This window comes from Bos indicus, chromosome 19, assembly GCF_029378745.1.
Source record: "Bos indicus isolate NIAB-ARS_2022 breed Sahiwal x Tharparkar chromosome 19, NIAB-ARS_B.indTharparkar_mat_pri_1.0, whole genome shotgun sequence".
NCBI lineage: Eukaryota > Metazoa > Chordata > Mammalia > Artiodactyla > Bovidae > Bos > Bos indicus.
This window is the reverse complement of record NC_091778.1, coordinates 21613825-21637318: the sequence shown is the minus strand read 5'-3', so window position 1 is coordinate 21637318 and position 23494 is coordinate 21613825. Positions and strand designations below refer to the sequence as shown.

Sequence of the window (23494 nt, the reverse complement as noted above, 5' to 3'; positions counted from 1 at the left end):
GCTCTCTTCCTCCCTCCCCTCTGCATCTTCTTGCCTGGCTTCCTCTCCTTACCTCTGATTCTTTTGTCAAGTCCCCTCCCTTCTGCCATCCATCTGCTACTGCCCTCTTTTTTCTCAGCTTCTTGAAACGATTGTCCAGAAATCCTCTCCCAGTGATACCCCCAGATAATTCTACATGCCACCTGCCTGTTGCTTAGGCTTCTTTATAGCCATCAAGGTAGCTCCTCAGAGCCCACAGCAAGAGAATCTAGAGAGAATCTGAGAAGTAGAGCTGAAAAATTGTGAAAGTAGTAAGGACCAAAAGACTGAGAAATGAGCTCAGAGCAGAAGTCTTGCCACCTGCTTCCAGGATGAGATAAGGAAGGGCATTGGACAATGACTGGGGTCTGGAAGCTTTGGAGAGGAGCCAAGTTCATGTGCAAAGACCTAAACAGAAAGCTATTCTCCCTGGGAGCTGCAGGAAGTTCAGCCCTCTTCTTCCTCTACAAGGAGAATAACATCAGTCACAGGGTGATGTCCACTTGTCCATTGAGGCTCTTCCAGTGAGCTCATCCTTGGAGCCAGAAAAACCTCTGGATCTAAACATCTGCCTCAGGGATCTGATTGCCCTCTTTGCTGTTCTGTGACTCACTGGGGCTCCTCAGTCTAAGCAGAGCCCTCAAAGCTTGTTCTTCCATGTCCTTGAATGGTACCACCTCCCTGGCTACCCCCCTGGCCTTCCTTCAAGTCTCTATCTAAAATAATCCTAGGGAAATGCCCTCACACTCCACCCGCCCCCCCACCATGCCTGTCTCATTTTCTCCACCAGTTCCAGGAACTTGGGCAAGGATAGATGTGAAGGGTCTGCTCTCACTGGCTAGCATTATGGCTTCTCTGGTCCTGTAGGGGGGCCAAGGCAGGGTCCTGGAGATTCAGGGCCACATGCGGACCCAGGATACTACCTTCACTTGCCCAGTTTGGCCAGGTTAGCTCCTGCCAAGTGTAGAATGTCTTCCCAGGACACAAGTACTACTGGCTTTTAACTATAATATCAGGATAATTAAGCTTTTCTGTGAGCACAGTTTGCTGCTGATGCAGCTGCCTGGAGCCCTGGCATTTATTGAGCGCAAAGTAATAATTTATTGTCCTTTGTACGCTCAAAAGCCATCTTCATTATGGGCTCGGGACGGAGCTGCCACAAGGGCACGCGGGCCTCGCCAGCTACCTCATACGCGAACGCCTTCCCAGGTCACCCTTGGCGCCCTCAGGTACCAGGATGGGGTGGGGAGAGATGATAACAGGGTGGCTCTCTCACGGAGACATCAGGTTAGAACCCCACCTCCTCGGTAGGCTGCTAATGAGGGAGAGGGCGGCAGACTTGGCTGGGCGTGGGCAGCGGGGAAGGGTGGGGGCCGTGTGCCCACGTTAGCAGGGAAGTCCTTCCTCAGAGCTGGCGGCGGCGCAGGGAGGCTGTCCTCCCGCCGCTGGGTCTTCTGCGCCTTTGCTTGAGACTTTACGGTAAGCCGCTCCTCCCGCGCCCCCGCCCCCAGCCCCGCGCGGCGATCCCCGGCGCCGACGCCAGGCGCTGGCCGTGGTGCTGATTCTGTCAGGCGCTGGCGGCGGCGGCGGCGGCCACGCTCCCTCTTCCCCGGTCGGACCCGGCTCTGTCCCCCGCGCCCGAGCCCAGCTGAGCTCCCAGCCCTCCCGTCGCAGCCCCGATTTGGGGCGCGGCCGCCACCGGCACCATGCGCCCGGCAGCCCTGCTGCTCCTGCCCTCGCTGCTGGCGCTCCTGGTTCACGGTAAGGGACCTCAGAGTCCGGCGGCAGGGGCAGGGTCCTGGGGGGTGGGAAGAGAGGACTGTCCCCGAGCTCAGCTCCGCGTATCTGGCTGTCCAGGTCTGGTACCGCGCTCCGCCGGTTGCTCTGCCCCCCGCGCCGGCCAAGCCGGGCGGGGTGCGGGCTCCGCGGGGCGGGAAGCTGCCGCTGCTCCCGCCATTCGCACCCGGCCGAGACCTCGCCTTTAATCATCTCTCCGGATCTAATGGGATTTCTCAGCTGCAATTCATCACGCCACCCCCTCCCCGCACACACTCACGCGTTCACCCGCGCGCTACCTCTCCACACTCCCCGGGCGTCTAGGAGCGTTGGGGCGCGCGTGCCGGGGGGAGGACGGCACAGGGCAGTGAGTCGGGACGGTCCCGCTGGCGGCCGGCAGTCCCGCCTCCCTTGTCGCCCGCCAAACTTCGTTCGACTTTGCCGCCGGTTCTGGGGCCTCTCACAGAGGAGGGACGGGGCCAGATGGCGGCGGTACCCGGAATTGGGACTTCGCCCACCTCTCTCCTCCTTGGCGCTGCCACGCAGAGGTCGGGATTTAGAGTACCATTCCAGGGAGAACCTTGAGGGGCCCGGGGACCCCTATCTGGCTCCTTGTTCTGCCCTGGGCTGCAACAGCTGAAATCTTGGGATAAAAACTCCGTCCTCTCCGGAGCCCTTTCCTTGCACCTTCCACCCTTGCACACTCCCAGAGCTCTTCCTCCCTCCCGGCCTGCCGTCCTGCTGCGGCCCCCACCCACCCCATGGCCGCAGACTCATCGCGGGAGGACTGGCACCCCACCCTGAGGTCCTCCGTCCCCCGCTTGGAGTCAGGGCTCCAACTTCATCAGTCCTGGGTCGAGGGAAGCTTGGCCATGAAGTGGGCAGCGAGGGAATGTTAGGGAGACAATGAGGGGTTCTGTGCCTTGAGGAAGGAAGGTTTCCGAGTCTGTCTCCACGGAACCTGCCCTGGCTCAAACAAACACTCATCAAAACTGAGGGCACCCACCTCTTTCTTCCACTGCAGCCAGTCGGCTGGTGGGATCGCTGAAATCTTGCTTGGCATTGGGACCCACCATCCCTTAGGAGTGTGGTTAGTAGGGCATGATGCGGAGGAGGAAGAAGGTGGGAGTTTCTAACCTCATCATTCCATCTTCCCTGGCGTCGTTGGAGCTCAGCACAGTGGAGATGGGGCCAGATTGGCCCCCCGGGCCTCAGTTTTCTTTGCTCTGCGTCCTCAGAGACATGGAAGCCCCTCTTCGAGCCTCTAGCTCTAGTAGCACACAGCCAGGTATGCTCGCTCTGCTCCCTGGCTGCCCGTGCCGGGTTCTTTTGTGATTCCAGGAATTCAGTACTATGTGTTCCCATTGAGGGAGAGGGAAAAAGTCCTGGATGCCCTGCCGAGCTGGTGCAGGGAGAAAGGAGAGACGCTTACATCCTGGCCCAGCTATCGGAAAATGTCCCTGGGAGTTTGGGACGCATATTGAGATTGGGCCACATTCTTGTGCTGGACAGCTCCCTTGGGGTGCAGAGCCTGTGTGTGCCTCCTAATCTGTAGTCTAAAGGCTCCTGTGAGGGTGTGTGTGGCTGCTGTGAATGTAATCAGGGCCCAGAGTGTTTGGAGTAGTAGGTCCAAGTGTCTCTGTGCTTCAGAAGGTCTGGATGTTGCATGAGGGCTCAGCAGTGAGTGGGTGTGAGGAGTGTGGAAGGCCGCTAGTGTGCGATGCAGCCTCTGCCAGAGAGTTCCCTGCAGGGCTAGAGTGAAACTGTGGGTCTCCAGGAGGATGGCTGGGGTGGCCGGGAGCCCGGCGGGGCCTCGCTGGGGTCATGGGTGTGAGCATGGAGAAGAATCAGTTCACTCTGTGGCCGAGAGTCTGTGTGTCTCCAGCCAGTGTCCCTCCCTAACCATCTGGACCTCTTCAGTGCCCAAGAGACTTCTCCCCAAGTGATATGTGGAATAGGGGTCTGCCTGCTTGGAAAGATCTTTGTTTATATCCACCCCCTCAAAGGAGAAGAGGAAGCAGCCCAGCAATGCCAGGCATGAGGAGAGAAGGCCTGGACCTGGGCCAGCCCTGGTGCACCTCTTCCTCCCAGCAGGGCTGCAAGGTCCCAGTCCTTGGGGTACTGAGTGGTCTCACTGAGAGACAATACACTGGGCCATCTCAGGACTCCTGGGGGCTTCAGCTATGAGAAGGAGGCCCCAAGCAGTAAGGGCCTCAGGCTGTGAGCATTTGCGGCCTGAGTGCTACATCCCTCAGCCTCATGGCCTCGAGAGGGGGCCCTCAGAGCTTTGCTCACGTTTAGGCAGAGAGACACAGATGCAGCCAGATGTGGCCAAGAAGTGGCGGGAGATGGGAGAGGTGGAGACCTGGGGGTGCACGGCAAGATGTTGCTGGGCCAAGCTCAACCCCATGAGCTCAGCTCCCTACTTCCTCTGCAGCCGCAGGGGCACAGTCAGCATTAGGCTTGAGGGGCACCGTGAGCCACCGGTAATCCTCCTGCAGTTGGTAGCTGGAGATCCTGCCACGAGGGGGGAGGAATGCTGTTTGGGAGGGGCAGTGTGTGCCCAAGCCTGCTGTGTCAGTTTAATGATTTTTAATGAGCAATTACCTTTAGTCATTCTCCTAATTTCTGAATATCAATAAAGTTAATTAAACTCTGCATGTGTGAACGTGGCCTGGGGAGATGGTGAAGGTGGAAGCAGCAGAAACTGGGGTGAGACTTGGGTCTCCAGAGGCAGAGGCTCCCTCCACTGGCTGTGTGACCTTGGACCTGATGCTCCCCGTCTCTGAACTCTGATGGAGTGTTCGGTGGGAAGAGTGAGGGAGGGGACAGGAAGTAGGGGTCATTCATTGTGCCAAGAACTGGGGAACAGGGTCTGGAAGGTAAGAAGAGAAGGAAAATCTGGCCTCCAGGAGCCCTAGTGCTGAAGGGGTTAACAAACCAGGGCTGCCTTAACCTGAAATGGTAATTGCTGCTTCCTGCAGACTCTGTGGTAGGTGCTGGAGTCTCAAGGTACATTCCTGAGTCTGGGGGCTGAAGCCAAAGCTAGCGCCAAGCCCTTTTCCCTGTTGCCCAGCCTGGCACATTGTGAGAGTGCGGGGACAAGGCTCAGTGGGAGGCAGTCTAGACTGTACCCAGAGCCCCAGGGGTTGACATGGCAGCCAGGAGACTCCCCTGGGCTTCTGAGGAGACTGGAGGGCCCAGAGACTGCTGTGGACTGGAGGGAAAGTCTGGGTTGGCTTTTTACCCCTCACAGGCCCAAGCTCATCAAGCTTGGCAGGCCCTGGCGGCGGTCCCAGCTTCCTCAGCAGGGTGGCAGCTTAAAATGCCTTGGGGACACCATGGGGCGCTAATGGGGATCGAGGAGACACAGGGACTGGGTTTAATTAGAAACTGGGCTTAATTAGAGCTTCTGTACCTCTCCCACCAATGGTTGTCTGAATGGTGGGGGGCACGTTAAAAATCCTGCTTCTTTAAAACCCTGCCTTCACCCCGGCCCTACCCAGGTGCCCAGCTTCCCTTCCCCTCCTTGTCCCCACTTCTCCAGGCCCCGTTTGCCAGGCTAGGCTCAGTTCAGGGATGCTGCGCCCCAGCCTGGGCAGAGCTGTCAGAGCTGGGTACCCCAGCCCCCAAATAAGAAAGAGGGTGTGGAAAAGGGCCTATAGGCAGGGGTTACTTTAGCGAAGGAACCTCTCACTTCAGGTGGTTAAGACCCTCAGGCTACCTGTCTGGCCTCAGGCATGCCTCTGTCCTCTGTAGGTCTCCACCTTCTGGAACGTTCAATTTAAGGGTGCACCACATTGGTGGTTGCCAAGCCTGAAAGCACATTAGGGCAGATTTCTGGGTCTTCAGCTTACTGGCCTGCTCCCAGGGAGGAAGAGCCAGGCTCCGTATGTAAGTGGCTGGGGGAGTGGTGTTGAGGAGACAATGCTACCAGCCAGAGTCAGCAGCTGGGAGGTGGGGAGCAGACACTCGGAGGTCTCCAAGGCCCCTTTCAGACTAATTCCAGCAGGAAGCCAACTTACCCAGCCAAGATGATCAGTTCCCGGAACTAGCCATGTTCTCATCAGCTTCTGGGCTCTTGCTGTCCCTTCTGCCTGAAATTCTTTTCCGCTCCTAGGCCAACCTGGCTCACTCTACCTCATGCTTCAGGTCGCAGCTTCGTTGGCCCTTCAGTTCTTCAGCATATATTTATGGGGCATCTACTCTACGGCTTCTCAGATCCTCAGCCTGAGCCGGGGCATTCTTCTGGGCTCCCACCACCCCCTGGCTTTCCCCCATCAAGTTGCCCACCTTGTGGGGTCACGAGCTCCTAGCGCCTGATGTCCCTTTCCAGGAGCAAGACTGAACACAGGAAGGAAGGCACCAAGTCTGTTCTGCTCAGACCCTCCATTTCAGGACAGTTCTAGAATTCTTCTTTGGAAGAAGTTTAGGGTCAGCTGCCTGTTCAGAAAGATGAGTTGGGTGCATGGCAGCTGGGACTGAAGCTGAGTTTGCGTAGCAAGCACACTATTTTTACATAGATTGTATGTTAGGATTTTTTCCCTTTCCTAACGGTTGGCCAATTATCCCAACTGTAAATTATAGCCTTGACTTAGTTTTTTCCTTCCACAAATTAAGCTGTCACGCCATCAGCCTGAGGTGGCTTGGGGGTGGGGTTCTGATGGCCATTCTAAGAAGGCTAAAGCCTCTCTCCAGCTGCCCTGGTACCACCACTGCTCCGGTCCCCAGGGGCACTTGGCGGACATTAAATACCCATTGAATAAACTCCCGACCTGGACAAGTAGGCAATGGCAGAGTTAAGCCCAGAGCCTAGACTTCTTGATTCCTTCCCATAGCATGTACCCACCACTTCTGCTGCCTGGGAGGGGTGCCCTGCATGAACTTAAGAACTGAGATAAGGAAGGGACAACCCCATGTCATCTGTCTTTATCACTTCCTCTTCCATCTCATCTTCAGACACCCTCTCAGAGCTTGGCAGGACCAATATGAAACCTTGGGAGCTGCTCTGAGCCTTTCACGCCCTTAAATGAAAAGGTGGAGGTGAAGGAGTCCTCCCGAACCACAACAATTCATGTCCATGAAGCTTCCACAGCTTCTAAAAGAGCCATCCCTTGGAAACATCCATCCCTAGGGGTTCATTCATTCATCCATCTCACAAACATCTTTTTGGGGTATGAGGCCTGTCTCAGTACCCTCAGGAGCCAAGTCTTTCATTTTTAAGCCTTTTCTATTTAATAAAACCAGAGACTAGTTATCTCCACTTTATAGATAGGAAAACTGAGTTTCAGAGATTAAGTTACTTACCCTGGGCTTAAAGCCAGTAAGTAATAAAATGACTCGAAAGTGCCTCCCCATTTTGCAAAATCTGGCTGCAGCCAGCACTGTGCCTACTCCCCCACCCTAAGGCAAATCTTCAGTACAAACAGATGAGAACCCAGGAGAGTATCACTATCCTATTAATAGTAGTAGCAACAATAATAGCAAGTATTTATTAGTTACCAACTAATGTGCCAGGCACTGTACTAAGTGCTTTATATATTAAACATTAGCTCATTTAGTCCCATATCATCTCTGTGAGGTAGAAGCTGTTATCTGCATTTTATAAGCCAAGTTCAAGGCCATGTTCAGACAGACCCAAGATATAAATGGCCCCTGACTTTCTTCTAGCACGTTTCTGGTGATGACAGTGGCTTATTTTCCTGACATCTACCCTCAGTCCTTACTGCTGCAGATTAGGGATATTTTATCTGGCTCAGTCCTTGGAGGGCAGAAGAAAAAAACACCCTTTCTGACACTTGGAGGTCAGGATAGAGCACAGGACTGGGGGTCAAGTGAACCCTGAAGTCTTGGCCCAGAGACCAGTGACCTTGGATAACTCTTACTCTCTGATCTTTTAGGAGACTTAGTGAATGAGAATACCAGTCACTCCTGTCCTGAACCTGGGCTGCCCCACCTAGCCGGTACCCCCACTGCTGCTGAGGTTCAGCCCCTGGCGGGGAAGGCCCGAACTTGCCTTGAATCTCAGCTCTTGGACAGGACTGGGCACCAAGCCTGCCCCAGCTTCCCTCCACCTGCCCACCTGCCACCGGGCTGCCAGCCCTTGGAGGCAAGGATCGATGCCGCAGCGCCGGCAGTGTTGTTGGCCATTGATTGTTGAGATTTCTCGGCGGGCTCTGGAGTAAACAAACCTGCCACTTCTCTAACAACAATCTGGGTCTCAGGCTGCAGAGTCTGCAGCCTGGCTGGCAGGCAGGCTGGTGGAAAGGAGCCAGGGATGGGGGGTGGGGGTGGGGTGGGGTCCTGGCTGGGCCCAGCAGTGACAAGGGGCTCTGCCAGGAGATGAGAAGGAATGAGTGGGTGGGAAAGGGGCAATGGAGAGACAGAGAGAGAGTGAACCCTAGACCCTGTACATGCCTTGTTCAGTCCAACCTCTCCATTTTCCCTTAGCCATTTTCCCATACCTGGAATGCTATACCTGGAACCTTCTATTTGTTTCAGTTCAACCATTCCCTCTTTATCTGATCATCCAGCCCCCAGGGTTCTCTCTCTTCTCTCAACACTACCCCACATCAGGAACTTAGCCTATCCATCCTTCACCCACCCATCCCCTCTCCATGCAACACCTCTCTATTTTCAGCACCTATCAGGTGCTTTAATAGGCAGGAATACAACGTAATCCCTGCCCTTAATCTCCACAAGCTCAGCTGCGACTGCCTCACCACCTACACTACAGACTCTCTGATTTTAATTGAATGCGATACAAAAAAGTTGCTAAACAGCATCCAACCACTCACCTTCAAAAGGACAAGAGATTCCTAGCCAGGGACTCTTCTGAGCCTCAGTTTCTTACCTGCAGTGAGAGGGCTCATCTTTTTGGTCTTTGAGGGCCCCAGCAAGACTCTGGGATCTCTGGGCCAGGCTTGCTTGGTGCCCTCCATCACAACTCTTCCCATCTCTGCTGGGTCTGAGGGTCCCTTTAACCCCCCAAGAAGGCAGAGCAGATACAGGGTCCCTCCTGCCACCAAAAAGTTATGACCAACCTAGACAGCATATTCAAAAGCAGAGACATTACTTTGCCAACAAAGGCCCGTCTAGTCAAGGCTATGGTTTTTCCAGTAGTCATGTATGGATGTGAGAGTTGGACTATAAAGAAAGTTGAGCACCAAAGAATTGATGCTTTCAAACTGTGGTTTTGGAGAAGACTCTTGAGAGTCCCTCCTCAAGGAGATCCATCCAGTCCATCCTAAAGGAAATCAGTCCTGAATATTCACTGGAAGGACTGATGCTGAAACTCCAATACTTTGGCCACCTGATGTGAAGAACTGACTCATTTGAAAAGATCCTGATGCTGGGAAAGATTGAAGGTGGAAGGTGGGAGGAGAAGGGGATGACAGAGGATGAGATGGTTGAATGGCGTCACTGACTCAATGGACATAAGTTTGAGTAAACTCTGGGAGTTGGTGATGGATAGGGAGGCCTGGTGTGCTGCAGTCCATGGGGTTGCAAAGAGTCAGACACAACTGAGCTGAACTGAACCGAACCTGCCACTGAACCACAAGTGTTGCAGAATAATCCAAGGTGGGGGTCTCTCCCTTCCCGCAGTGAAGTCCCCAGGAGCCCAGTTGGACTCCTGCACCCTGGCAAAAACCTCAGCATCTCCCCCAGTCACCCACACCTCCCCTCCCACTGACTCCTCTCTCTACCCTCAGGACTCTCCTTCCAGCTGGTCATGGGCTGCAAGGGCAGAACTGCAGGGCCCCTGTGAAAAGTGCCTGAACCACAGAGCAGCCCCCAACAGATGTTCATTTGCATGCTGTTTTACCCCGCTTTGCATTCTGTCTCCTTATTAAAGGCACAGAAGCAGACCCAGCCCCTCCCACTCCCAGCCCCTATCCCTCCTCCCCTCCCCCCACCCACAGCTTCTCCCTCCCTCCCTGCAGCCCAGCAGCTGAGCATCAGCTCCTTTGTCCCCCAAGCAGCCACCTGCTGAGCGTCTGGCCCCGGTCCCACCAGCCAGCAGGTGCCTAGGGAGCCCCAGAGCCTGTAAGGGGGGATACTGCACCGTGTGGAGAACCAAGTTGTGCCTCAGCGGGGAGGGGGTGGCCCCAAAGGAAGAACATGACTAGAAGGATGCTGGTCAGAGGGCCAGGACTCCCGGGGTTTAAACCTGATACTGGCTCTTACTAGCTAGGTGCTGCTGCTGTGTGTGCTCAGTCGCTCAGTCATGTCCAGCTGTTTTGTGACCCCATCGACTGTAGCCCTCCAGGCTCCTCTGTCCATTGGATTTCCCAGGCAAGCATACTAGAGGGGGGTAGCCATTCCTTTCTCCAGAGGATCTTCCCTATCCAGGGATTGAACTCAGGTCTCCTGCATAGCAGGCAGATTCTTTACTGGCTGAGCCACCAGGGAAGCCCTTACTACCTAGGTGACTTGGGGCAAATCATGTCACTCCCCTGTGTCTCAGTTTCCTCAGGAATTCATGGCACCTGTCCCACCTCTTTCAAAAAACAGCATCCAGATCAAAGAAAATCAGAGGAGTTGGTGACAGGGAAGAAACTGGAAGCCCTGCTTAAGAGGAGCATATGCCTATAGCCGGAGCTGTCCAGCACCAGGAGGGGCTGATTTCCAGGTAGTCACTGGAGGGGCAGATCAGAAAGCGGAGGAGTCTAGGGCTGGCCTATAAGTTAGGGGTGGGCAGTGAGCACAAGCTGGCCCAGGCCTGACTAGGAAGCTGAAACTAGCCATTGGGGGTAGGGTGCTTCTAAGGGCCTTCACCCTGGCTTGCTGCTCTGATGGACATTCTGAGATATCATTTATATCCAGCAAGGGGATGTGCTAGTGATTTAAAACATCTGCTCAGGCAGCTGGCAGGCTCCCTCCTGTTGTGAGGTCCTATTTTCTGGCTGGTTAGAGGAAGTGGGGGAGAGGGATTCACTTTCTTTTGAGGACAGAAGAGCCCCTGGCATCTCCAGGGAAAGGTGTAAGGGACCAAACAAGGCTAGTCTGATGGAGGTCACCAGTGCATCTGTTTGTCCAGCCTCCCCTTGTCCGCCTTCCTTCACTGCCCACTCCATTCTTCCCACCTTCTGACAGAGTTCTAGCCTTGATCTTTTGGGTCCAGCCATCTCCCGCTCATCCCCCTACCCTACCTGCCAGTCTAGGCCTGCTGTTCAGGTCGGGTGCTGCCCTGAGCCTAGTCTGTTTCACTTGTATTCCTGATGCTACCCCTGGTGTTCCCGGGTCCTTCACTGCCCTCGGCCTCAAGCAGAAGAGACTGGCAGGGACACGGGGAGAGGACTTAGCCTTCTCAACTCAAGGCGTACACACACTCCACCTGGCAGGGTCCTTGGAAGAAGTCAGAGCAAGGTTGGGGCAAGAGAGGAGACAGAGGGATTAGGGGCCGCACAGCTGAGTCCATCTGGTGTTCTCAGGGGGTCTGGAGGAGAAGAAGCCCCAGATTTGCAGGTAGCCATGTCTGTATACATCTTGCCCTGGCTGGTCCATTTAACCCTGGGTGTCTGTGTCCATATGTCCCTGCATGTCTGTGCACTCCTGTCCCCATACCCTGGGACTCTGTGGCCCTGGGTGCAGGAACTGCAGGTCTCAGCTCTGCTGGTCTCTCCTCTCCCCAGAGCCCATTCCACTCTCTTCCTCCCCAATCTTGGGCTCCACTGACCCCTCAAGGAGACTTGAGCTGCTGCTGCTATTTTTAGCAGCTCTGTACCCCTCCCCTCCCCCACTCGGGCTTGCTGGGGGAAGTGGGGAGGACAAGCTGAGCCTGGGGAGCCTCAGAGTCCCATGGAAACAAGGGGAGACTGGGATGGTCCACAGGTACAGGGGCCATGCCCTGGGGAAGCTTAGGCCCCATGCCACCAGGAGAAGGTCCCAGGCTGCCCTTTCTCTGCCCCCTCCAAGCCTCTAAGTGCAGATCCCAGGCCTCCAGGGACTCTTCCACAGGACATTTAGAAGTAAGGCAGGACTCTCAGAGTTTCCCCCATAGAAGCTGGAAGGGCAGAATGGGGTTCAAAGTGGCAGGAAGTCAAGGGAGAGAGCATACCTGGATGAGATTACCCTACCCACACGCACACACACACACACACACGGTCTTCTGGTGCTGGAGATGAGGAGACCGGGGCCCAGCAACAACCAGAGGAAATGGGCAAGTCAACAGAGCATGGTCACCTGCCCTGCCAGGCCCCCTCCGCCTCTACCACTGCCCACCATGAGGCTCCATCAATTCTGCACTTGGGCACTGAGAGTAGAGGGGCTCTCCACCCACTCACCCACCCACCCACAGAACCTAGAAGAAACCAGGAAGGAAGTACTACATGGAAAGCCAAAGCAGGCCCAGAGAGAGCAAGAAAAGCCCAAGGTCACACAGCCTGTCAGTGGCAAAGCTACCTCCCACGCTGGAGATGGCTCTGACAAGGCCTCACCAGGCTCCTCCAGGGGAGAGAGACCCCTCCTCAGCATTGAGGATCAGGGCAGCTGGGGGTCTAGGCTCAGCCAACTCCCTCAACCCATCTCCTCCCAGATATAGCTGACAGAACCAGCCACAGGGCAAAGGTCACAAGGTCACTTGGACCCTTGGTACACAGAGTGAGCCTCGTCCTCTGACTAAAGGCCACAGAATGTTGGGGCTACCAGGCTCAGAGGTGGGCACAGGACCTGGGAGCCACCTAAGTACGGCCAGTTTTTGAACTTCAGAGAGGGTTGGGAAGGGGCAGCAACCCAGAGATGCTGATCTAGGACCCAGGGTGGTACCCGATCTCGGGTCCTGGTGCCTTGCTGGGCTCAGCGGCTGGGAGGGATTCTCCTTGACCAGTGTCTGAACTTGGGCAGGGGGCAGAGGATGGAGGGGATGGCCATTCCTCCTTAGAACAACCCTCCTGTTCCCTAACTCCACCACTGGGCTGGTACCAGCTCCAAGGAGAATATCTTTCTGCCTTCACAGCCTTCCTCATCCCAGCTGACATTTCCAAGGTTTCCAGTCAGAGAAATATAATCCCTGCTGTCACTGAGGAGGTGGTGGGAGCTGTTGGTGCTGGGGGAGGGCTGACCTGAACACCCAGCTTGGGGCCACGTCCCTCCTCTGCCCTGGCCAGTGTTCCTGCCAGTGGGCATGATGGAGTGGAGTTCGGCAGACTGATCAGCTTTCTGGTGGTGAGGGAGGTGATGCCCAAGGATGCCCAGTGTTCCTCCTCCTTCTTCCAGCCTGCCCCAGGGATGGCCATCAGTCCTGCTGCCCCCCAAGCCCAGCCCTTAGTTCTCTCCCAATCCCCCACCTCAGGCCCCCAACTCCCGTGCCTCCTGCCAAGCACCAGGGACTGTGAGCCGGCAGGATTAGGACCCCCAGGTCCCCGGGGGCAGCGGGCAGGCAGGAGGGAGAACACAGGGCCGCAGGGGAAGGTGTAGAGCACAGCAGGTGACGCTGTAGCAGAGGCCTCATTAATCACCTCTCCAGCCCCCAGCTCTGCAGTGGCGAGACCATATTAGATTTTAAATTGGAAAGCGGCGAACGTGGCAGTTAGCTGGGAGCTCCCTGTACCCTGAGCCCCTGGTCACAGCCTTACGGGAGGGAGGAGGCTGTGGGGAGGAGAGGGCAGGAGCCCAGAGCCCTGTCCCTTCTCCCCGCCACACACCCAGAGCCTGGGGAGCTGTCCCGGCCACAGGGCTCTAGGAAGGGTCAAGGCGAGGTCCAAAAAGGTGGCAGAGTGAGAAGGAGGGAGCCCAGCTGCCCTTGGGAGAAAGGCATCACTTCTGGGAGGCAGAGCTGCCCAGACTTGAGGACCGTGAGGCCGGGTTCTAGGGTATGGCATCCACAGGCAAGGACAAGTGGAAACGACTTATGTTAGTGTGTCTGGAACTACACATGCGCGTGCGTGCAGGCACATACACTCAGGTGTACACATAGGCCCACATAATCACATGTGAAGCAGCAACTCTGCAGTAAAAACTTAAGCCCAGGCTGTGGAGCAGGAAGACCTAGTTCAAGCCCCTTATTTGCTAATTCCCTCCCATGTGAACTAGGATGAATCACTTTGCCTCTCAGCCTCAGTCTCTTCACATGTAAAGTGTAAAATATTGATTCCAGGAATAAAAGGCACTGCTCTGGGCAGAAGACAGCTCCCTAGGAAGTCCTCCCTAACCCATGGAGGGTGCTCAGTGTGAGGCCCTCCCCTGGGCCCAAGGTCAGGCAACTACTCTGGGGCTGCCCCAGGAGCCCTGGGGTGGTGGCCAGGCCAGGCTCCCTGCCCGCATGTGTCTGGCTGGGCAGGGAGGTAGGGGCAGGTCGGCCAGCACAGCAGGCATTGTTTCATAGAATGCCACACACCCTGAGCCCATCCAGGGCCAAGCATTCCTGGCTGCCCTCCATCCATGAAGACCTCCTACAGTGGCTCTGCCCGAGCTCCCCAAATTGCCCACTGAACACCCCACTTCTCAGAACACCAGTGCTCGGACAAGGTTGGGAAGCAGACATCATGGGTTGATGGACTGAATGGCTGACAGGCCCCTCTCTTGAGGCCTTTATGAAAAACGTAAGGGAGTCCCAGGACTCCTTGTCACCTCTTCCTGCCTGGCCCCAGGCCCAAAGAGAGGGGTAGACACTGCCAGCCCATCTTAATCTTCTCTGGAATGCCATTCCCCCACCCCCACACTGGCCAGGCTCTTCCCTTCTGAAAAGTGAATACTGCTGGGGTCAAGAGGTCAGGTGATAGAGCTGCACTTTCCATCACGGTAGCTACTACATACATGTGGCAGTTTAAATTCATGAACATGAAATTGAATTTCAAATTTGGTGCCTCAGTTTCACTAGCCACACTTCAAGGGCTCACTCGCCATGTGTGGCCACTGACTACCATGTCACACATGCAAATATAAAACATTTCCATCATCACAAAAAGTTCTATTAGCCAGCACTGCTCTAGGGCTGCAAGGCGTCTACGTTTGAATCTGACACCTCCAAACCGGTAACTTGACAATTGCCCTTCCCTGGGTCCCTGTTTCTTCATCTATGAAAGTTCATATCTCAGAGTAATTGTGGGAGGTTAAATGAGTTGATTCTGGTAAAGCACTTCTAATGGTGCTAGGCGTGTGATAAATTCTCAGTAAACAATGAAAATGTTACTCGTTCAGTCATGTCCAACTCTTTGTGACCCCGTGGACTGTGGCCCACTGGGCTTCTCTGTCCGTGGAATTCTCTAGGCAAGAATACTGGAGTGGGTAGCCGTTCCCTCCTCCAGGGGATCTTTCCAACCCAGGGACCGAACCCAGGTCTCCTGCATTGCAGGCAGATTCTTTACCGTCTGAGCCACCAGTAAACAGTGGCCTTCTGTATTTTTTATCCATGGAGCCCTTTGTGGGTCACTGGATCCTGGAAAGTGAGACTGGGCAGGGCCCTTAGATACCTTCTCTGTTTTACTGATGGGGAAATGGAGGCTTGGGTTGGGGGAGTGATTTCTGCAGAGGGATTAACCTCATAGGGGCAGGACCAGGACTGGCGGGCCGACTCCTGGCTGTTGCCTGCTACACCCACCCACACTCCCTGCATCTGGCAAGAAGACCCCAACCCTGGAGCTGATGAAGCCCAGGGTTACCCACCCCCCCTAGTACAGTGGGGGTGGTAGCTGCTCCTGGCACACCTCCTGTCGCTGGAGGTATACCCTCAGATGGCAGATGGCCCCAGGAGTAGTGAAGCATTCACTGTTCAGAACAGTTGGGCCAGATGCTCTTTGAGCCCCAACATCTTGAGTTCTAGCCCTGCCCCAGGTTTGCTGTGTGACCTGGGAAACCTCTCTGGATTCCGTTTCTTCCTGTGTGAATGAGGGTGGGCTGAGATGTTCACAGAGGCTACAAGAGCTCAGATTCTGGGGACTGGCCACTTTCTTGCCTGGATCCCAGCCGAGAGGAGGTGCCCCATTCATCTCTGTGCTCCAGATTTGACCAAACTGCCACAAGTTGGCCAAGAGAAGGTAGTAAGAGGGTGCAATGGGGCAGTGGTCAATGGCAGAGGAAGGGAGGATAGTCTGAGTCTGGAGGCCCACCAGCTCGTGCCGGTAGAGACTCTTCATCAAGTGCCAGTTGGGGCTGTGCTGGGGCACTGCCAAGGGCTGACTGCCCATCTTCTCCCTTCAGGACACACCCACCCTCCCCTGCCCACCCCTACTGGCCAAGGGCCAAGTACTTTGGGGAGCAGGAAGCCTTCTGAGTGTGCAAACACGCAGAATCCTGAGCCCACCCTGCACTGTGCTTGGCCCCAGGGTCAGCAACTACGAGCAGAGATGAAGGAAGAGAGATGTGCCTTGTGCTAGATCCTTGGCCATGGGCACAAGCTGTACCCATGCTGAGGGTCCACCAAGAAGTGCCACCAGGAGATCAGAGGAGAGAACTGTTGTCACCCCATGGGCCAGGCAAGGGTGGCTCCCTGCTGCCCAGGAGGGACTGGAGCTGGGTATGGTAGGATGGGGAAAGTTTAAAGAAGACTGTTAGATAGTTGCTCAGTCAAGTCCAACTATTTACGACCCCATGGACTGTAGCCCACCAGGCTCCTCTGTCCATGGGATTCTCCAGGCAAGAATACTGGAGTGGGTAGCCATTCTCTTCTCCAGGGCATCTTCCCAACGCATGAATTGAACCCGGGTCTCCTGCATTGCAGGCAGATTCTGAGCCACCAGGGAAGCCCTTAAAGAGGCAAAGAAGTGAGCAAATGGGGCAGAAGGGGGAAGGCACCTGTTTTGGCAGAGTTCCCTTGGAGGGTTTCTCCTCCATTCAAACCACTGTCCACCCCCACAATGGCCCCTCCAGGACGCCACCAGGACCTCCTTCCCATCACCCTAAGCTGCAGGGCTCTCAGCATGAGTGCCCCAGAATAGTGGTGGCCAGTTAATGGGGAGATAGTGAAGAGGGACAGCTGAGGGCCGGTGGCAGCAGCAGACAAAGCTGAGTGATGGAGCTACTGAGCTCTGGGTCCTAGTCCCAGGCTTGCCACGCACTGGCTGTGAAACCTTAGACAGCTTACTTAACCATTCTGGGCTTCAAATGGCTCTATCTCTGGGGAGGATAGGTGATTACATGTGAAGGTGCTGAGTGCCTGGTTAGCACACGAGCACGAGGAACGACAGCTGTCTGGCTCCAAAGAACAGGAGGCAGAAAGTATCCATTCTGGTTCTACCATAGCTTTTGGGTGATCTTGGAGAAGCCACACCCCAGCTCTAGACCTCAGTTTCCCCATCTGTTCCATTGGGTTTATATTGCCTTTCCTGTTAATACAAGAAGTCAACAGCAGAAAACCTACCTCAGACACAGGAATACTGTGGGGTGAGTATGTCAGTAGTGGCACAGGGACTCAGGCCTCAGGGGCCCTCTGTGACCCTGCCAGCCTCTAGCTGGGGGCCCTCAGTTCAGGAGGCAGGCCTGGACCCAGTGAAACTGTCACTGTGGACACCAGGCTCTGGCTCTGGGGGGCCCCAAGTGCTCTTACTCCGGGGGCCTCTCTTCCTGCCCTCGGGCTCTAGGATAATGGGGGTCTGCAGGGGCCAGGCCCTCACTAATCCCCTATTAAAACTTGAAAGGGGCCAGGGAACCTCCAGAATAAACTCATTAGCTTTTATGGGATAATAAATGGATCCCATTAAATTCTCATTCTCCCTATGCTGGGCCAGCTTAACCTCCAGAGCCCCAAGGGGCAGGCTCCCTGCCCACTGTAACCCCTAGACTTCCCCTGTACCCACCAGCAGGCATGCTCCCCACAGCCGAAAGCTGGTGCTGCCACAAGTGGGGATCAAGCCTGACCTGTCTGAGGACTCTGGGGCCCCCCTCCATGTGCTGGCCTCTGAGACCAGCAAGCCCCTCCTGCCCTGGCAGAGGATGAGGGGCAGGGCGGCAGAGGGGCCTGTCTCTAATTGGCCGTCCCCAAACCAGGAGGACCCCACTCCACAGATGAAGAAGCAAATGCCCAGCTCAAGTCACACAGCTAGTGAGAGATAGATGGGGGATTGGAACCTGAGGTTTTTCTGTCTGGAGCAGAGAGATCTGCAGAAACAGTAGCCCTAAGCAGGCAGCCCACCTGGGCCTGGTGCAGCAGCTGCCCCAGGTCTACACTGCATGAAGACCACCACCCTGGACTTCTCTGGTGGTGCAGTGGTTATGACTCTGCACTTCCACTGCATGGGGAGGGTTCCACCCCTGGTGGGGGAACCTGCCTGCTGCCTGGGGTGGCCAAAAGAAAAGACTACCACCCTCCCCCATTGCCTGCATACAAACCAGTTCAAGCTCCTCAGCCCACCCATGCTGTGACCCCTGGCAACATCCTGGGCCTCACTGAGCCTCAGTTTCCCCATCTGTCAGACAGGGACAAAACACTACCCCTGGAAGCTATGAAGAAGAGTCCCCAGTCGTTATGGGCTTCCCAAATCAGAGGTGAGCACCCCGCCCCATTTGGATCCCAGTCTGTGGGGGTGGAGGATGCTTCACCCGCCGCCTCAACTCCACCTTCAACTCGCTGGATCCAGGGAAGGAAGGGGGCGGGGCCGGTGGCTATCCCTGGGAAGACCCGGCTGGAGCCGAGAGGAGGGGGCTTCCGATCCCAAGAAGGGCCACAGCAGGCGGCGAGGGCCGGGAGGCGGAGCGGGAGAGAATCCACCGGGGAGGCATCCTGAATGGCTCATTAGTGCCGATGAAAGCCTTTTTTCATTTCGTCTAAATACTTTAAACAGGGCTCCCTCCGATGTCTATTTGCATAGCTTAAGAGCTAATGTGGGGGGAGGGCCCAGGCGGCGGTGGCGGCGGGGCCACACCGGGGCTGGGGGCTGCCGGGAAGCTCCGGGCCTCCGCCAGCCAGCGGGGGAGCTGGGAGCGGAGAAGGTGTCCCGGCCCTCGAGAGCGGGGGAGGGAGCGGCCGCCCAGGGAGTGCGTTCCTGTGTCCAGGCACCGGGTGGACCGGGCAGCCGGGGGATCCTGGGGGGCTGTATGACTATGGGCCACTGTCCCCCAGCTCCATGCCGGCCGTGGAGGCGGCGGTCCTTTGCACCATGTGGTACAATATTATACTCCTTTAACAGATGCCAACAACACTGACATCCTCGAGGTCACACACACTGCTATACAACAGGGAACATGGTCCCCCAGGAAGGAGAGGGTGGCCTCACCCGGGCCAGCCTCTCCCAATCCCAGAGGGCTGCCCCCCTCGGAGTGTGGCCTCACCTTCTGTATCCCCACCACCACCCTTCCCCCCAGAAACCCCTGCTACTTAGAACATTAAGATTCTCATAAAACCTTTCCAAAGCGCCCGTTTTACAGCTCAGGACACAGCGGTGACTGGCCTGGGCTCCCTTGACTTTTAAGTGGCAGAGCTGACATCTAAACCCCAGTGCCTGTGTGACACGGTGCCCCCTCCCTGTGAAGCAGTGTCCTTGGCCTCTGGTTTTGAGTTCCAGACTCAGATGCGCTTTGGGCACAGAATGGAACTCCCTGGGTCCCAGCCCAAAGGCCTTCTGGGAGCCCAGCTCGGCTCAGACTCAGCTTAGGTCCCAGGTGCCAGAAACTGGCCCCAGCTCCGCTTCCAACCTGCATCAGACCGTGGATGGGTCCAGTCCTTTCTCTGGGCCTTAGCTTCCTGTACTGGCTAGAGGGCTTTCTGCTGGGGAACACCAGTCCCCTCCTCCTGTGAGGCAGACTGGTGTCCTGCAAAGACTAGGGCTTTTGAACCAGATCAAGGTAGGTTCAGATCCCAGCTCCACCGCTGTGCCCCAGGCAGGTCGTCACCTTACTTCTCTAGGCTTCCAGTTCTTTTCCAGTAATGTGGGAATAAAAGTCTCACCTCACAGACTTGTAGTGTCACATAATCCAAGATCTGGGGACGGCCTGACTCAGTGTCTGGTACACATTAAGGTATCTGAAGAGACTGGGCATTTGGCCCCCGACACCTGGTAACCCACTCCAGTATTCTTGCCGGGAAAATCCCATGGCCAGAGGAGCCGCAGTCCATGGGGTCGCAAAGAGTCACACATGACTGAGCAGTTAACACACACCTCCTGTGTATCACACCCTCTTTGTTGGCCTCTATACCTTTGATCTCAGTCAGCGCAGGCAGAGAGAACCCCAGGTTCTCTGGTGAGGGAGGTCACAGGGCCATAGGCTTCCATCAGAATCACCAGAGTGTCTGGAGACGCCCTCTCCGTAGAAATGGCTTGTCTCCCACAGATTATCCTACCCTCTCTGACAGTGGGGAGCACCCTCAGGGACCAAGCGGCAGCTGATTGTGGAATCAATTTGCTCGTTTGATATGCTATCTCCATCCCATTTAACCAAGTGCTCAGTCCCCCCAGATAACACAATCAGTGCAATCGACAGTGACGGGAGGTGCCCATTAGCTCTGCTCCATTGCCGAGCACCCACCTGGCAGCCGGCGGGAGGAGCCGTGCCACACTCTGGTCCCTTCCTGAGACAGAGGCATTCCCTCTCCCAGTGAAGACTCCTGCAGGTGCCTGCCCTGGGAGAGTCATCTCTTCTTGGGCCACCCTGGAAAGAGACACCAGAACCCTAAGGCTCCAGTCTGTGTGATTGATGAGAAAGGCTCTTCTTCCTTGTGAGATGCTAAGATTAGTCTCAGGTCACCTGGCAAAGACAGTGTGACATCTGAGGGCTGGGCAGAGAGCAGTCCTGTCCTGGCAGGTTACAGGCACTCCCTGGACCCTCCACCACGGACTCAGAAGAAAGACACAGGACACTGGCAGACCATCTGCTCCAGGGGGTGTGGGCCTGGCTGTGTATCTAGTTTGGGCACCGCGTTGTAAGTGTCTGGTACAGAATGCCAAGGCACAGATGGGCTGTTTTAGTGAGCGTCCTGAGAAATAGGGGTTGGTCCTGCTTTCTCAAGGCTTTGGGCCCCCGGACCCCTCTGACCCAGAGCAGCAGAGGGCCCTCTGACCTGCAGCCACCTCCCCCACCCCAGTTTCCTCCCTCCTCCCAAATGTCTAACACATCAGAGCTGCCATGGTCTCCCGAACAGAATGTAGGCCATCTGCTGCATCCTCGTGCCTGCCAATCCACGGGGTGGGTGTGGAATGACAGCCCCACCATCGGATGTGCAGAGGAACCAACCTTCTCCTTGCCGACTGTTATCTCACCCTGGCTGTGTTTCCCTTTGAGTCCTCATGCAGCCATTTTGAGAGTTGTTCAAATCAGAATATCTTCCCAGCCTTCTCGAAACTGGCAAAATTCTATGTGAAATGTATCTGGAGCCAACATCCGTTGACCTTTTTTCTGACAGTCCGGGATCTGGGGAGCCTGGTGGGCCAACGTAGAATATGCAGCATCTCTCCAGCTATGATGTGGTTAAATAAGTCAATACAATCAATAGCATAGCAACCTCAGACCAGGAACAACAAACATGTTTCTTCTTCCATAGCCTATCTAATCAATTGGTAGTGGCTGCCTGCATAACTGTGTTGAGAAGGATTCTGAAGTCCCATGTGGCCTCAGCAAGAAATAATCAACATTGGTTAACAATGTCTGCCATGGATTGGGGGTGACATGCAGATGACCCTACTTTAGACCCCTACCCTAGATGGATCCTGGCTTGTGTCAAAAAAAAAGATAAAGAGAATTCAGAAAGACATAGCAAATGGGAAAGGGAAGCAATATTGTCTCAGTTAATCCTAGAAAAGAAACATCATTTTACAGATGAGAAAAATAAGGTTCAGAGAGTTTATTTGCCCAAAGTCACACAGTCCCATGGTGACAAATTTGAAGTTATATCTGCCTCACTCCAGAGTTTAGCTTCTCTTACTCTATTCATATTACTGTTCTTGGTGGACAAAAAAGAGCGAGAGAGACAAAAGGAATGATTTTATGGAAAGTGAGAGAAATCAGGTGTAATGGGACCCTAACAAAAAAGTCATCATGAACCCATGAAGGAGTCTAAAATAAAATCCCAAATATGTGAAGTAATTCCTGAGACTAATGACCAGCAATTTCACTGAGAATAGAAAGTGAGCTTGAATGCAAGGCCCTGTAATCTCAGGCAGAAAAGTCACTCTTGCTAAGGGTGTCATCTCTGACCTTCAGTTGACTGGTGGTTGACTTCGAACAAGTCATTTCCTTTCTTTGACCTTGTTTCCTCATCAACAGCAGGCCTTTGAACTACATTAGGGATTGGAAATATTTGTTCAACATGTGTGTCTGAGGCGTCAGGCACGGCTACCTAGAGTGCTGTGTTAAGAAGGATTCTGAGGCCGAATCTGAGAACAACCAAGAAGTAGTGCGATGACAGATTAGCCTTCCAGGTGGTGCTACTGGTAAAGAATCCGCCTGCCAATGCAGCAGACCCAAGAGACCTGGGTTCAATCCCTGAGCTGGGAAGATCCCCTGGAGAAGGAAATGGCTACCCAGTCCAGTATTCTTTCCTGGAAAATCCCATGGGACAGAGGAGCCTGACAAGCCACAGTGCAGAGTCAGACACAACTGAGCACTTGTCAGCAGCAGCAGATTAGTAATGGCTGCCTCTGGTGTTGGTGGGGAGAAGAGATCTCTCATGTGCCATCCTGGAAATGCGTGTTATCATCTCACTTTCAGCTCTCAAACTCTATAGCTCCATGATTCTCAGCCGTGAGGACACTCCCCAAGGCTCTCGGTCAAAAGAGAGATGGGTCTCCCACTGCCTGGACTGGGTGTGCTGCTGCTCACTGTGGCACAGGAGGAGAATCTCTGAGCATTTGTTATCATTTCAGGACTCTCCTTGGAGGCCCCCACGGAAGGGGAAGGGCAGGCCCCAGGCCTGGAAGAGATGGATGGAGAGTTGACAGTGGCCCCTACACCTGAGCAGCCAGAACCAGGCGTCCACTTCGTCACAACGGCCCCTACCCTGAAGCTGCTTAACCACCACCCCCTGCTGGAGGAATTCCTACAAGAGGGGCAGGAGAAGGACGAGCTGAGGCCTGACCCACCTACAGCGAGTCCCCTGCCCCGCCTGGCCAACCAGGACAGCCGCCCCGTCTTCACCAGCCCCACTCCAGTCATGGTGGCAGCACCTACTCAACCCCAGTCCAGGGAAGGACCCTGGAGCCTGGAGTCAGAACCCCCTGCACTTCGTATCACAGTTGCCCTACCTCCGGGGCCCAGCATGGCAGTGCCCACCCCAGGCCCAGGGGAGAGGCCCAATACTACACCCCCTAGTGGAGCATGGACTCCAACCCCAGAGGGTCCTGGAGACATAGGCAGGCCCTGGGCTCCAGGGGTCATGTCCCAGACCACAGGGCTCGGGATGGAGGGGACCGTCGCCACCTCCACGGCTTCAGGGGACGATGAGGAGACCACCAGCACCAGTACCATCATTACCACCGCCGTCACCACAGTCCAGCCACCAGGTCAGTTACTTGCTGGCTCAGATCCCCATCTAGAGAGGGGGATGGGGAAGCTGGGGGCCCTCTGGATTCCTCTCTCTGTGTCTCTGTGCTGGCCTGCCTTGCCCTTTGGCAGCAAGGGCCAACCCACAGGGAGCATGTGGACTGGAACCAGACCCAGGTTCAAATCCTGACTGGAAGGATTTGAGGTTCAAACCCCAGACCTTGGGGCTTCCCAGGTGGCGCTAGTGGTAAAGAGCCCACCTGCCAGTGCAAGAGACGCAGGATATGTGGGTTCGATCCCTGGGTCGGGAAGATCCCCTGGAGGAGGGCACAGCAACCCACTCCGGTATTCT

At 55.4% G+C, this 23494-nt stretch overlaps 1 protein-coding gene across 2 annotated transcripts in view; it reads left to right on the top strand.

Annotated features, from left to right (window-relative positions):
• Positions 1-1550: 1550 nt before the first annotated feature.
• The window catches only part of SEZ6 (seizure related 6 homolog), a 48184-nt gene continuing 26240 nt past the window's right edge, over positions 1551-23494 (top strand). For both annotated transcript variants that reach the window (XM_070772766.1, XM_070772765.1), the window contains exons 1-2: positions 1551-1779; positions 22527-23162. In XM_070772766.1, the coding sequence (XP_070628867.1) occupies positions 1725-1779; positions 22527-23162 (691 nt within the window). In that variant the 5' untranslated portion in view covers positions 1551-1724. The remainder of the gene's footprint in view (positions 1780-22526; positions 23163-23494) is intronic.